The 16,493-nt window shown below is 43.2% G+C and overlaps 1 protein-coding gene across 1 annotated transcript in view; it reads left to right on the forward strand.

Moving 5' to 3' along the window:
* Window positions 1-16,017, forward strand: part of SPMIP11 (sperm microtubule inner protein 11) — a gene marked incomplete at both ends in the record, with an annotated part of 29,577 nt that extends 13,560 nt beyond the window's left edge. The window contains 3 exons of the mRNA XM_080810151.1: window positions 12,638-12,760; window positions 15,388-15,532; window positions 15,969-16,017. Coding sequence (XP_080666277.1) covers window positions 12,638-12,760; window positions 15,388-15,532; window positions 15,969-16,017 — 317 coding nt within the window. The remainder of the gene's footprint in view (window positions 1-12,637; window positions 12,761-15,387; window positions 15,533-15,968) is intronic.
* Between the last annotated feature and the right edge of the window lie 476 nt (window positions 16,018-16,493).

Below are 16,493 nucleotides of genomic sequence, written 5' to 3' on the forward strand. Positions count from 1 at the left end.
ACTATGAATAAAATGAAAAGTTTGTGGGGTGTTTTTTTTTTGGTAAATGTTTGGATTATAAGACATTTAAAATAAATAAGTATGGGGTGCCTAGTTGGCTCAGTCACTTAAGCTCCTGACTCTTGATTTTGTCTCAGGTCATGAACTAAGGGTCATGAGATCAAGACCCCCACCTCAAGCCCCATGCTGGGCTCTGCACTCAGCAGGGAATCTGTTTGAGATTCTCTCTCTCCTCCCCTACTCTCTAAAATAAATAGATCTTTTAAAAAAATAAAGTGTAAACCCATGTTAAATCAATTATCACAAGAGAAAAATTTACTAAACAGTTGCTTGGGGAAAAGGCTTTGTGTGCAATATTCATAGGGAATTTTTTCAAAATTTTGAGACATGTTAATACATCATTCCTTTTTTTTAATATTTTACTTATTTGACAGAAATACAGCTAGAGAGGGAACACAAGCAGAGGAAGCGGAAGAGAGAGAAGCAGGCTTCCTGCTGAGCAGGAAGCCCTATGCGGGCTTCAATCCCAGGACCCTGGGATCATGACCTGAGCCGAAGCCAGATGCTTAAGGACTGAGCCATCCAGGTGCCCCAACATGATTCCATTTTTAAAAGCACAAAAAACAATGAAAATAATTCTGTAATAGTAACACAAAACTGATAAAGTAACATAAAACATACTATAGAATATAGTACAAAAGAGGAACCCATAGACTAATGTAAGTATAGACAAATCCCACTATCAGATCAAATTCAAGAATATATTAAAGATAATCATCTACCATCAAGTAGGACTTATTCCAGGAATATGATGACTTAATATTGGAAGAGATTAATATAATACATAATACCTATGTCACATTATCTCACTAGAAATTAGAAAGGTATTTGGGTGTTTTGGGTTTTTTAAGAGAGCACACAAGCTGTGGGTTGGGGGGGGCACGAGGGACCTGAGCCAAAATCAAGAGTCAGACACTCAACAGACTGAGCCATCCAGGCACGCTTGCACGTGCTATATTAAAACAAACAAACAAACAAAAACTACTTTGTAGGGACACCTGGGTGGCTCAGTCAGTTGAGCGTCTGTCTTCAGCTCAGGTCATGATCTCAAGGTCCTGGGATCAGTCCCATATCAGGCTCCTTGCTCAGCATCAAAGCCTGCTTCTCCCTCTGCCTGGCACTCCTCCTGCTTGTGCTCTCTCTCTCCCCCTCTCCCTCTGACAAATAAATAAAATCTTAAAAAAAAAAAAACCTTTGTAAATTAAGAATAAAATCATAAGGACCTCCCACTTCACATCATACATAAAAATAAATTGCAGATGGATTAAAGGGGTAAATATATAAAACAAAACTATAGAAATATTAGAGGAAAACAATATTTTTACAATCTTAGGGTGGTTTTGGAAAACTTTATTCATAGGACATAAAACCAGGAAGCCTAAAAAGATTGACAATTTGCACAAAATAAAAAATTGTAAATTGTATAACAAAAGTTAAAAGGCAAGAAAGAGACTGAAAGAAAATATTAACCATATAAGGGTGTGTGTATATATGAATACATATATATATACATATCCTCACGTACATAATTCATATACATAATAATACTCAGAATATATAAAAACCTCCGAAGTAAGTTACCAATCCAGATTCCCCTTCTCATCCAACATCAGACATTTATTTATTAGGAACTGACTATGTCAAGTACTGTGTTAAGCATTGGAAATACAACAGTGACTAACAGACAATAAATCAGTAAACAAACAGGATTCACAGATTATAACAAGTACTGGGAAGGAAATATGGGGAGGGCAATGCAATAGATCAGAAGTTATAAACTGTGGAACAAAGGGCCATACTCAGCCTGCAGTGTTCAAAAATTAGGAGATGTGGGGGCACCTGCGTGGCTCAGTTGGTTAAGCAACTGCCTTCGGCTCAGGTCATGATCCTGGAATCCCTGGATGAAGTCCCGCATCGGGCTCCCTGCTCAGCAGGGAGTCTGCTTCTCCCTCTAACCCCTCCCCTCTCGTGCTCTCTCTCTCTCAAATAAATAAATAAATAATAAATAAATGCATGAATGAATAAATATTAGGAGATTTTATATAAAACCCACATGTGTGACCCCTTAGAAAGATTAGAACTGGTCACACTGGCCCTAAATTCTCACATAACCACAAACAGCGAAATAGCAGCTTCCCCTTTAGATGGTATTTCTTACTGAGTTTGCTTTACTCATAAACATCACCTGCCTGGATCTTAAGGCAGGTGAATTTGCAGATTCCAAAATGGAGAGTAACTAGGTAAGGCCCACTTAAAACAGAGTAATCCTGGAGGTAATGTTTGAGCTACACCCTGAAGAATGAGAATGACTTAGCCATGCATAGAGCTGAGGCTAGAGCTTTATCTTCATAGCAAATTTTAAAATCTAGATGCAACTCAATGCCAAAACTATGGCAAAGCACCTGCAACCCCCACTTTGATCAGAGACTGCTTTCACTGCATCCCAGCCAGAAGCCTGAAACCCATCTCTCACTTCTGAAAAGCCATTTTAGTCATGTACACCCTGAAGTATCTGTGCATTCTGCCCATTGTTCTTGACCTCATAACGAAAGGAAACTTGGAACAGTATTTCTGGTACTACTACCCTTTCCACAAAGACATTCAGGCAATGTGGTTGCCCTCTGCCAAGTTTGGCTTCAACATGTCATTCAGATTTCTACCTAAAATTCCATTCAATAGTAATTATATTCTATTTCCTTGAAGACTTTTGTGCTGAAGACTAGGCCCACACGGCCAAGGTCTGGGGCACAAAGACTGACTCTAGGAGCTCAGTATAAGGCTATGAAACTTCAGGAAGTTGGAGTGTTGAGCTCCAGGGAAACCTATCAAGACAAAGATTCATGTATTTGATCTCTACCTAGGACATTTAGTCATCTTAGAATAATTAGTACCATAACCACAAATCTCAGGTGGGCTCTCAGGACTGCCTGATGATCCTATTATAGTTCTCTGGTCACTCTTCTACTCAAGGCAATTATTTCACATCTCTCCCTGAGTCTCTAAAACCCCTCTCCTGTCCTCACTCTGAGCTAATAACTTCCTTGCTTCTTATTTCACTAAGAAAATAGAAGCAATCAGAAGAGACTTTCCATCATTGCATCTAACATTCCACTGCATCTATAACTTCCCTCTGGCACAGTGAATAAAATGACTCCATTTGTGCACTGGATCTGATCCCTTCTCACCTACTCAAGGATTTTGCTTCTGAAATTATGCCCATCTCCCTCAGTTTTTCCTCCTCCTAAATCATTTCCATCAGTATACACATGTGCTGTAACATTTTCTATCTGGAAGAAAAAAAAGAAAGGGAGGACCCCCCCTTGACATTTAAACTATTGTTCCCATTTCTTTCTCCATCCTGTCCCCCTTCCCACCCTTATTATACCACAACTTCTAGAAAGAGGAGTTTGCGCTCATCAAGTAGAGAAAAACAACCATGCTGACTAGCCTCACTAATGATCACTAAACTCAGGTGGGCCTTTATGGCTGCCCAGAAATCAGACATTTCCTAGTTCCGTGCATTCTTTCACTTTCCAGGAGGTCTCCTCATACCTTCTCTTTCCTCAGACCTCCAGTGTCCTCGATCCTCACTTCCAGGTAATGACGTGCTCTTTTTTTTTTTTTTTTTTAAGATTTTGTTTGTTTATTTGAGAGATTGAGCCAGAGAGAGAGCACCACCAGGAGGGGCAGAGAAAGAGGGAGAAGCAGACTCTTCACTGAGCAGGGAGCCCAAGGCTACCTGGGGCTCCATCCCAGGACTTCTGAATCATGACCTGAGCCCAAAGCAGACACTTCACCAACTGAGCCACCCAGCTGCCCCAACTTGCTTTCTACTTCATAGTTTTCATTGTGAAAACAGAAGAAATTAGAAGATTATTTCTATATCCTCTTACAAACCTTTTCTACCCATCTATCTGTATCTGTGCCCACATGTCTAATTAAATGAATGAACAGTCCACACACCTATTGAAGCCAACAGCTCCACCTCTGCATCAGATCCCATCTTTTTGCCTAATCAAGGACACTACTACTCCAATATTATTTGTACTCTCTTCCATCAATTTTTCCATCTCTGACCATTCCTATCTGCATACATGCATGCTACAATTTCTTTCATCTTAAACAAAGCCCTACATTTCCTATTTCCCTGCCCCCTATACAGAAAAATCCCTCAAAAGACAAAGTTGTCTCCATTCCGTCTCCTTCCAGTCTCTTGAACTCATGCCTGTCAGGCTGTTGCCCCAGTCACTCCACTGAGTGACTTCTATCTGGTCACCAGTGCTCATACTCACTTACCAGGTTGCTAAGCTCTTAGCTCTCATCTTGTTCACCAGATCAACAGAAAGGTACAACAGAGCTCAGATTGTTCTGACTCCTGCTATTGCTGAGGTTGCTTGCAATATATGGTTAGCTAGGAGAGGTTTGGGCCTGTGGGCCACTATTATGGAGAGCTTGCCTCATACATTTCTATTTCAGAACTGGTTTGTGAAATTAACCAGGAGGGGGCAGGAAGAGTACCAGTAAAATATAGCATTCTGTTCAGCTCCTAGCATATCCACCTTGCTTGCCCCAGTCTTCCTAATCCCAATGGCTAACTCCATTATTTCAAGGAACCCACAGTTCCTAATTCTGCTCACCCTTAGTTCCACAATCCAAACGATCTTGCAGGACTCTGATTTGTAATCCACACTTGTCTTCAGAATGATTCTCTGGCTGATTTCACCTTTCACATTCACTCAACTGGCTTCAAGGCACTTCAGCCTGTTCTCCATGCTCAGATTAGCCACAATCTTAACCTTACCCTTCAAGCTAGGGCTTTAACAGCAACCATAAAAATGAACCTATTAATATTAACACTTTTTCATTCTTAACACTTACGATATTTTAAATCATGCACAATTTTTCTTTGAAGAAAGATAGGGGTTTTTTTTCCTCCTAGTAGGCGTGAGTATATTAACTTTCTACTCAAAGGGGCCCACTCAAGCTTTCCTTATTATCATCATAATGAAAACTCATGGAGGTGAGTCAACACATGTAACCAAATATTCTACAAGTCTCTGCCTCCTTCCTTTTTTTTCCTTCTATGATAAAGAACCAAAGTAGAAAAAAAAAAAAAACAAAGAGGGAAACAGAGTGTGGAGAGCATACTTTGGTCTATCCTTGACTTCATAAACTCAGGTTTATCAGGTACCCAAAGTTGTTCAGATTCAGGGGGCTAACCCACACTAAGCAAATTCAGATGCACCTAAGACTTAGCACATAAAACTGTACAATAGACAATTGCATGAAAAGTTATATGATTGCATGAAAAGTTATAGACCATAATGTATAAGTTACTATATACATGTGGAATATATACCTTCCCTATGACTGAAGTAGTGTTGTCCACTTCTCAAGACATACTGGCCAGGATAGGATACCTGGAGAGCAATATTTTTAACAAATAAAGTTCCTTGAGAAGCAACAAATACTGGCTGACTTCAAAGGATTTTTCATCCAGTTATAGCTATCCACAGAAGAGCACCCCTGACCAGTGACCAGAACTCACATGTCCACCAATCATAGATTCCTGCCCTCCCAGACTCACCTTTCCTGATCGTAATACTGATGAGCCCCACAGGTTCAGTCCAGCTTCCAGAGTTTGTTCACCTTATGCCCTGGTCTCTTGAATGCCTAAGGTTCTCTTCTCTGTCCTGCCCTGAGGAACTTGGCCCTATATCTGTCCTTTCCTTTGCAGACTCTATCTCGCCACCTGCTTTGAACTCTGCTTCCCGGTCTAAGCTTCATACCTAGACAGTCCTCTTGGTCCACATTGTTGTGGTCTTGATTTCAGACAAATTAACTCTTATTTGGCCCCTTGCTGAGACAATTCCCTTCCCCTGTTACATGAAAACCCTAGGTGAGGGTAAACCTCGTCATAACACAAATCTACACACTTGGGACATTTCCCACTGATAAGTGTCTCAGAGGCAAATTGATGGTGGTGATAGGAAAAGATTATGCTTGTTTTTGTCTTGAAACAAATGACGTTTCCCTGCCAGACTCTCTGGCAACAGCCCTCTAGCCACAGACGCAATGACGTCCAAGCTCCACATATCTTCCTCCACTGCTGCTTTTGTCATTCCTCTTCCCAGGAACCCACAGAGTTGCTCTTGCAGTTCTAAATGAATCTCTTCAAAGAAAGACTAAGTCCCAAGTATATGGTAATGTGGTAAAAGTTGAGCATGTCTCACTTGCATTCTCATTTTCTGGATCCTCTCAGAAGATATAATAGATGGTTTTCCCCACTCTGGCTGGAATGTTCTTTGCTCAGTCTTCTAGGTTTTCTGATCTCTCCCAACGGCCTGTTTGGTGACCACCTGTTAGGAAACAGCTGAGGATGCCATTCTTAGGCTCCAGCAGAGGGCACTGTAGTTCTGGCTTTTCAAACATGAGCAGGAATGGCACAATTCAGCCCAGAATGAACTGGCCAAAGCCCCTAAGCCCCTCTGATTTTCCAAATGGGTAAACCTACTGAAGTTATAGACATGGACCCTGGAGCGCCTGGGTGGCTCAGTCAGTTAAACGGCTGCCTTTGGTTCAGGTCATGATCCCAGGGTCCTGGGATCAATTCCTGCGCCCAGCTCCTTGCTCGACAGGGAGTCTGCTTCTCCCACTCCCTCTCCCCCTGCTTGTGTGTGTATTTGCTCTCTCTGTGTCAAATAAATAAATAAAATCTTTAAAAAAAAAAAAGGAACTGTATCTTGGAAACAACCCATATGTCTCGTAGTTGGTACAGACCATCATCCCTATCTGCCTGAAACTAGAGAAGACACTGAAGATACTCATAGCTTCAATCTGCCAAAGTCTAAGGAGTAGGCACCTCCAAGATGGGTGACTATGTCTGTATAGCAGCAAATAGGCCACTTTTTCATGGAGGCTCAGCATTTCCTCACTGGTTTTCCCTACTGGGAGTGGTCCAGTCTACTGCAGAGTGGCCCACCGGGTTCAGTCCTCTCTGTTGCACCAGTGCTGGACATAGGAAATGACACTCCACATTTCAGTGGAGTTTGAGGAGGCAGGGATCTGCTTCTGGAACAAGGTAATGGGTATCATGTGCCCCACCCAATTTGAGGTTGCTTCTAGGGTGAGCAGACCCCTTTGACAGGACCCCCAAGGAGTTGCACACAAGCGATTCTAGCAAGAGGCTAGTTCTATCAGTTTATGTTTCCCATAGTCCTTTGTCTTGCCTGGAAACCCTGATTAGATGATTTCAAGAACAGGTTAGGGTGGTGTTTAAGACCATGGGTTCTGGAGCCAAACTGCTTGAGTTAAATTCATGTCTCTGTCATATGCTAGTTTAGTGAACTTGGGCAAATCACTAAACTCTGGGACTCTGTTTCCTTATTTGTTAAATAAGATAATAATAGTACCTACCTTTTTTTTAAAAAAAAGATTTTATTTATTTACTTATTTGACAGACAGAGATCACAAGTAGCCAGAGAGAGAGGCAGAGAGAGAGGAGGAAGCAGGCTCCCCTCGGAGCAGAGGAGACTGATGCCCTGATGCGGGGCTCGATTCCAGGACCCTGGGATCATGACTTGAGCCGAAGGCAGAGGCTTTAACCCACTGAGCCACCCAGGTGCCCCTAGTACCTACCTTTTATAGCTGTGCTGAATGCATTCACTAAGTGTTAGCTTGGTTTATCATTACCATCTCTAGAAGATCCAGGTAACCCCTTGTACATCTGCAGTCTACAGCCAACGCTTAATTCTCTGTTATCCCATGCCCGATCTATTTCCTGTGTTCAGAATCCTGAATAAGTACACCACTTTGAGGAAGGTATTTTTGGACATGGAGGTAAAGGAACTGCCCCCATATATAAAATGTGCCCTAGTTCCCTGGGCTCATGCTCATGTCCACTTCCTCCCAATGCACTGACAATTTCCTTGTGTCAGGAAAGAAAATAAATGCAAGATAGGTTTCCAAACACATTTCAGCAAATTTCACTCTATGTTATTGCTCCAGCCAACTTCAAGGGATTGATGCCCAGCATCTAATAGGAAATCCTAGATAGGAGTCATTTTTTATGTACAATACTGCATTTTCTCTCAAACTGATCTTGTGTGAATTTCTAGTCAGGGTAGTAATACTCTGCTTGCAGCCACACCAGCTTGCAAGTAATGTGGGTTAGATATTATCACCATTATGTACTAAGCATTTGGAACACCCAGGCAAGTATTCTAACATAGAAGTCAGAATTCTGGGAGCCATTGAGGTAGACCCATTCCAAAAATTCTTCAACCTGAAAACATCGAGGCCTGTTAGTCCCACTTACAACTAACAAGAGGCAACAGGCACATTAGTGGATAAGGATGATTTTGTGACTACCCCAGTGGTCCTAGGAAGCCTGTAGTATTGACAAATCTGTGACATTAATTTGAGTAAGTTGAAGATCCACCCAAGTACTTCTGCACCACCCCAGTGTCCTTCATAGTACATCCAAAGTAGTAGATGTGGTCTCATGGCAACTCCCAATTTATGGCCCAGTTCTAGAAGAAACTGTCAGGGCCCTTAGTATCTACTTATCACTGAAAACTATGTGGAGCATGGTACTGACTGGGTGGATGGAGAACCTCTCTTACACTATCTATCCACAAAATGATGAGTTCATCTACCTTGCAACAGTGTAGTTTGCTTATCAAGAACTCATTGCCTCCCCCTACCCAGAACATGCCCACTCACAGTGGCTGTGGCGTGATTTTTGCCTACAGCTCACCACCCTTCACCCCAAGTGGCTTCCAAAACTTGGCAGCTGGGGGAAACTATGGGTTACCAAAAATATCTTCTAGCTTGCCAAAAATCAATCCAAAGAGTGTGCCAACTGGTGCTTGATTCATGAGGAAGGCATCCAAATGGGTGATACTGCCCAGCACACCTCCAAGTACACAGTAACCATTTATATGGAAAGCTGGGAGCCTACCACTTAGAAACTGAGATAATAGAGAACATCACCTGGCTGTACCCTCACAGACTATCAGTCTGAGGCCTCAGGACCAGATAAAGAGCTCATACAATTACCTGCACCCAGACCAGTAATTACTCACAGTCAAGGTCCCATTCCCCACAAGGAATATGCTCTTAATCTTTCTCCTCAGAACATATCTACTTGGCCACACACATTCTGGCACCCCCCACCTTGCCCAAAGTCAAATGACACTGCTTCTGGGAACTGGCCCCTCATTGCTGTAACCTGTGATGAAGTACAGATCAGCCCCCTGATTCAGTTCAGGCTTCTAGAACTCTATATTCTGGCACCTGTCCAAATCTTCAGCTGTCAAAGGAGGGGTTTCAAACAGTGCTCCGCTCTGGCAGGATCATTCTCAAAGAATAGGGTGCAAAAGTGGGGAAGGAGGGACAGAAAAGAATGGGTGGGGTCAAGCCAGAATGAAGGGAAAAGCAGGAGCTGGGGAAATACTCCAGAAGAGAAGTGGCATCCCTGTTCTCCACCAGAGGTGAGTCTGTGATCGAAACAATTTCCGGAGAATGGCAAACTTTGGTCCAATTCCTGACAAGCTCAGGATTCTGAGATGCAAGTCAAATCTAGCCTGCTGAAGCAGAACATGAATTTATTGAAAGAATATTGGTGGGATAACATCAAACTAAACAACTCTGCGAGGCAAAGGAAACAAAATGAAAAGGCAGCCTAACAAATGGGAGAAAATAGTTGCAAACCATATATTTGATAAAGGACTAATATCCAAAATACATGAGAAACTCTTCTAACTCAAAAGAAAAAAACTGATTAAAAATTGGCATAAGAACTGAGTAGACATTTCTTCAAAGAAGACACATGTATGGCCAACAGACATATTAAAAGATACTCAACATCACTAATCTTCAGGGCAATTAGAACCACAGTGAGATACCACCTCACACCTGTAAAAGTGGCTGTTGTTTAAAAAAAAAAAAGATAACATGTTGGTGAGGATGTGGAGAAAATGGGGAACCTTTGTACTCTATTGATGGGAACGTACACTGGTGCAGCCACTATGGAAAACAGTATGGAGGTTCCTTAAAAAAGTAAAAGTATATCCTATTCCTGGATATGTATCCAAAGGAATTGAAATTACGATCTCAAAAGAGATCTCTGCACTTCCATGTTCATTGCAGCATTATTCACAGTAGCCAAGACATGGAAGCAACATAAATGTCCATCCATGCACACATGGATAAAGAAATGGGGTATACAGGGCACCTGGGTGGCTCAGTGGGTTAAGCCGCTGCCTTTGGCTCAGGTCATGATCACAGGGTCCTGGGATTGAGTCCCACATCGGGCTCTCTGCTCAACAGGGAGCCCGCCTCTCTCTCTCTCTCTGCCTGCCTCTCTGCTACTTGTAATCTCTCTCTGTCAAATAAATAAAATCTTTTAATAAAAAAAAAAGAAATGGGGTATACACACACACACACACACACACCATGAAACATTATTCAGCCTTAAAAGAAGGAAGTCCTGCCATTTGCCTCAACATGGTGAACCTGGAAGACATGCTAGGTGAAATAAGGAAGACAAAGACAAACACTATGTCACCTTTTATATGAAGAGTCTAAAGTAATCACACTTGTAGAAGCAGAGAATAGAATGATGGCTGCCAGAGGTTCGTGGGGAGGAAGACATGGAGGGGCAGTAGTCAAAGGGTACAAAGTCTCCGTTACATAAGATGAATAAATCCTAGAGATCTGCTGTACATTAGAGAACCTATAGTTAATACTGCATTATATACTTAAAAATTCCTAAGAGCACAGATCTTCTGCTAAATGTTCTTATCACAAAATAAGTAATAAAGATGGTGGGAGGAAATTTTTGGAGGGGATAGATGTTTATGACCTAGATTGTGGTGATGGTTTCACAGGTATATACTTACCTTCAAATTCATTAAGCCATATGTATTAAATACAACTACTTGTATGTCAATCTTACAATAAAGTAGTGTTTTTTTTTTTTAAAGAATATTGGGAAGTACATAAAAGCTGTAAAAGGAACAGAGAAGCAAGTTTGGTGGACAGTAACCAGAATCCCATGGCAGACCTGGTTGGGCGTAGACACTGCTGTGTTCGGTACCGTGGCAGGCACTGTTGCTGCCAAGGACCCCAGGCTCTGAATGTGCTGCTAGAAATAAAATGCAGCCTCACTGCTACAACTTCCCATTAGTAGAAAAAGACTCTATATAGCCCCTACTTCCTTGCAACCTTCCACTTTGATTCAGAATCTGAAGCAGGCGGGGTTGGCCTAGCCAGAAGTCTTTGGCCATGCCCTAGCTGCAAGGGAGCCTGGCGTCTTAGTCCATCTGGGCTGCTGTCACAGAATGCCATAGACTGGGTAGCTTGTAAACAACAAAGGTTTATTTCTCGCAGTTCTGGAGGCAGGAAATCTGACGTGAGTGAGCCAGTGTGGTCCAGTGAGCGCCCTCTTTCAGGTTGCAGACTTATCATTGTGCCCTCATGTGGTGGGAGGGGCAACGGAGCTCTCTGAGGCCTCTTTTATAATGGCACTAATTTCATTCATAAGGGCTCTACCCTATGACCTAATCACTCCCTAAAAGCCCTACCTCCAAATACTATCACCTTGGGAACTGGGTTTTCAATATACAAATTTAGGAGAAATACAAACATTCCAACCTGGGTAAGGAAGCTTGGTCTTTTCAGCCTCCACAGTGAGATTCCAGTTTTGCTTCGGCGGGGATCCCCAAATCCCCATAAGAATGCTAGGTCTAGGGGCACCTGGATGGCTCAGTCAGTTAAGTGTCTGCCTCTGACTTGGGTCATGATCTCCGGGTCCTGGGACCAGGTCCTGCATTGGGCTCCCTGCACAGTGGGGAGTCTGCTGCTTTCTTTCCCTCTGCCCCTCCCCCCATTCATTCGCTCTCTCTCTCTCTCTCTCACTCAAATAGATAAAATCTTAAAAAAAAAAAAAAAAAAGAATGCTAGGTCTTCACTGCCCTGCTCTACCTTAGCTTACCTTACCCTACTCTATACTAAACTTTTCAAGCCCCCTCTCCACTTTGCCTCCCACTAGTCAGGCTCCAACTCAATAGTAAGCTGAAACCTCTCTACAGCTTCTATCTTCTACACACTTGCTATCCTGCTGCCTGAAATGCTCTTCCTGATACCACTATGTTCCACGGACTCCTCCTCATCCTCCAAGACTTAGCTCAAACATAACTTCCCCTATTAGACCAATTAAAGTTCTGCAAATATGCCAATTCCAGGGAATGAGTGTCCATCCAGATAAAGGACCTTTTTCACCTGCACTAACCCTAAGTATCTGTCAATATCCTGATTCCGGTAGGAGGCCACTCAAAACCCAGGAGTCGGAGAGGAGCAAGGGAATGGTGAGGGAGGTCTCACGATCATAATCACTCCTCCCCCACTCCTTTCTGACACAGGCATTGTAATTTTACATCTGAGATCCTAAGATCAGATTTGAGAGGCTAGGAGAGATCCCTGCCTTGTGCCTGGTTGGCAAGGAGACTAGAGACTCAGAAAATCAAATAGCCCCATTTGCTAACTACTTATAACAAGTCTGCTCTTGTTTCAGACCAGAAGGAACTGATGCCCACTAGGCTTCCCCCTATTATCCCAGAAGATGGGAATTACTCCGTGCACCAGAATAGCCACAAAAGGTACCACGAAGCTGTAAAGAAGGTGTTGTTAAAGACATGTAAGTATTGAGCCTGGGCGGCTCGTCAGTTAAACTTTTGCCTTTGGCTCAGGTCATGATCTGGGGCTCCTGGGATTAGGCTCCTGGGATCTAGTCCTGATCTGGCTCCCTGCTCGGTGGAAGGCCTGGTTCTGCCTCTGCCCCTCCCCCACTTCTCTCTCTCTCTCTCTCTCTCTCTCTCCCTCTATCTCTCATGCATGCGTGCACGCTCTCTCAAATAAATAGAGTCTTTAAAAAATTAAAGACATGAAAATATCTTGGAGTGGGCACCATGCTAGGGGCAAAATAGATATGCCTGAGTTTGTAAAGAACAATTGGGCTGTGATGGGGCATGGTTATAGGGGAGGGGGAAAAACAGCCCAGAAGGGAGACTGAGAAAAGGAGGGTGAAAGTAGACTTCAATGGTAGAGTGAGCAAGATAAAAGAAAAATTGAATCAGACTTGGAAGCAGAAGCTCCGTATTGGAGTCCCTAGTTCTGCCTCTGTTAAGTGTCTTACTTTGGGTAGCCACATATCTTCTGTTAATCTGCTTTCTCATTCATTAAGAAAAAGAAAAAATGCCTGCTCTACCGATCTTAAAGAATTGTTGTGAGGATCCCAACAAAATGAGACAGTTTAGGACAGTACTTTGTACATTATGTGCTATGCCTGTGAGGAGTGGTAGACCAAGCACTGGCTTTGGAATTTGAACTGAGTTTAAACTCCAAATAGTGTGACCTTGGGCAAGTCCCTTTAACCACTTAACTTCTCTCGACCACCTGAAAATGGGAATCACACTCTAGCATTGTTGTGAAAGTTAGAGAAAATGTACATTTAAAAAAGCATCTAGGACAGACTACTGATGTGTGCAAGAACTTCTAGGAATCTTCAGGGAGTTATGCTATGCAGAGAAAGCCAGCCCCAAAAGATCACAAAGATCCATTCATGTATGTGTATATATGTGTGTGTGTATATATATAAATATATATATGAATTTATATAACATTCTTTTTTTTTTAAGATTATTTATTTATTTATTTATTTGACAGAGAGACACAGTGAGAGAGGGAACACAAGCAGGGAGAATGGGAGAGGGAGAAGTAGGCTTACCGCTGAGCAGGGAGCCCAATGTGAGGCTCGGTCCCAGGATCCTGAGATCATGACCTGAGCCAAAGGCAGACGCTTGATGACTGAGCCACCCAGGCACCCCCAGAATTTATATAACATTCTTAAAATGACATAATTATAGAAATGAAGAATACCAAACAAGGGCTAGGAGGACATGGCTATAAAAGGGTAACTCCTGGGGCATCTGGGTGGCTCAGTCGGTTAAGCGTCTGCCTTCCGCTCAGGTCCCTATCCCGGGGTCCTGGGATCAAGCCCCGCATCGGGCTCCCCACTCAACAGGAAGCCTGCTCCTCCCTCTCCCTCTGCCTGCTGCTCTCCCTACTTGTGCTCTGTCAAATAAATAAATAAAATCTTTAAAAGGGGGGGCAACTCCCTTTCTCTATTGGGGGAATTCGGTAAAGCATACACAGGATCTATGTGTATCATTTCTCACAACTATGTGTGAATCCATAATTATCTCAAAATTAAGGTTTAATTTAAAAACTAAGATATTGGGCACCTGGGTGACTCAGTGGGTTAAAGCCTCTGCCTTCAGCTCAAGTCATGATCTCAGGGTCCTGGGATCGAGCCCCGCGTCGGGCTCTCTGCTCAGCAGGGAGCCTGCTTCCTCCTCTCTCTCTGCCTGCCTCTCTGCCTACTTGTGATCTCTGTCAAATAAATAAATAAAATCTTAAAAAAAAGAGAGAAAAAAATTAAAAAAAATAAAAACCAAGATATTTTCAGAAATTTAAAAATACATATGGGTGGAGTATCTAAGAGTTACTCCTAATAGCAAATTGTTTTTAAGAACTTATCATCAATAAATAGGGAAACAACTAAGTCAGAAATGTGCCACCTACTCAATGGTATATTACAGATTTTTTTAAAATGATGATTATAAAGACTATATAGCCAGGATATTAGGCTATAATTCTACATTTAAAGAATATACAAATTTTATACAATGGTATAATTAGATTTATCCACATCGAGAATAAAAACACCAAAAATCTAGGTAAGTCTGATACTATTTTAAAATCTTAACACCTAATACATTTAGAACATGATAGGCCCTGGATAAATGAATCTACTAGCAGTACCTACAGATGAGGTGGTATCGTTGCTTAGTTTCAGAGAATTACCAGAATGAGCAAAGGAAGGTATTTTTTCAGAGAAGGGGGAAGGGAAAGAGAATGATTAAGCCTGGTGGTGGGGAGTAGGGGAAGCCAGTAGAGTAGACCCATCTTGCACATTTCCCAAGTGAGCTGACCACCTGCTTTTTACCATCTTATTAGCACTTGGGGAAGCTCTCTTGGAGATAGGCTAAGTAGAAGCAGGAAGAACCAAGATTGATTCAACTGACCACAAAGGGTGTGAGATGCTGGAATCCGGAAGTGAAGCTGGGTGTGGTGGCCAGAGTCCCAGGACTTCTCAGCACCTGGTTAGGCCCAGTTGCTTGGTTGGGCTTGGGCTGCCGTGAGGCACTAAAGGGAGAAAGAACTTGAAGATACTGGATAACCTGTCCTTCCCCAACCATTTAGTCCCCAATCAGGTGTTCAGAGTCCCCTTGACTGATGCTCAGAACTTCAGCTTCTGGTGGTCCCATGATGCAGGCGTGTGCCCAGAGAAAACCATGCCATGGATCCGAAGCCCCCGCCACTGCCTCATCAAAAGCCCAATGACCAGGTTAGGCTGGGATGGGTGAGGGTGAGGAGACTAAGGGAAGTCCTCCCTCCCTTCACTGAAATCCTTAGAGACTGTCTCACCTCTTCTCAGTTAGGGAATAGAAGACAAAGTTTGGGTCTTACCAGGGATAGCTGGCCCCAGAATCCGGCGTTCAAAGGAGTTAAAGATCTGTTTGTATCTTTGTGTTTCGCCTTGTGGCTGTGCCTTTTGGGGCAAGCACAAGACAAGTGTCCATAGCTTTCCTAGGGAAGTCGGGGGATGCTTCTGCTCCCCTCATGGCTGCCTCCCACCCTCCAACCACCAGTCATTGACAGTAGCCATACTTCCTTATCACTGCCCTGCCCTTTCTGCCCTGAGGCAGTCTTGGGCAATATTTAAGAACACCACCACACAGAGCAGCCTGACCTGGCCAGATCTGAGACCCTCTCTTTTCCAGGTTCATGGATCACTCTGTTCTTAGTGACAGAAACTTCAGTCTGTATTGAGCAGGATGTGTTTACAGAAGGACAAGATGAACTGTGGAAGTGGGGCAAAGAAAGAGAAAGTGGGAGAAGGTGTCCTGGTTCCACTGACTGACTAATGGGAGGAGGGGATCGCAAAAGCAGAATAAACAAATTGGACTAGAAGTCACTTGTGTGCACTGGGAGTGAGGCGGACGGAAATCATTCTCATGCCCAAATTCCTGTGAGATCAGATGTATGCGGGCCTGAAGCTGCTGTTTGGGAGGGGCCAGGGTACAGAAAAGACCACCAAGGGGGTCTTGACCTCACGAATGGCAGGTGTCAGAATAACAAGTCTGGGAAGACACACACTGGTCCTCATGATGCTGAAGGGCCTAGAGTAGTCATGCTCTCTGAAGACTGCAACTTCACCTTGGCAGCGAGAAAACCAGAAGAAGCCTTCTATCCACCAAGGGAAAAGGCTCACAGAGCCCTCCGGCAGGAGGCTGCCTCCTGTACCC

This window comes from Martes martes, assembly GCF_963455335.1.
Source record: "Martes martes genome assembly, chromosome: 8".
NCBI classification, from domain to species: Eukaryota; Metazoa; Chordata; class Mammalia; order Carnivora; family Mustelidae; genus Martes; species Martes martes.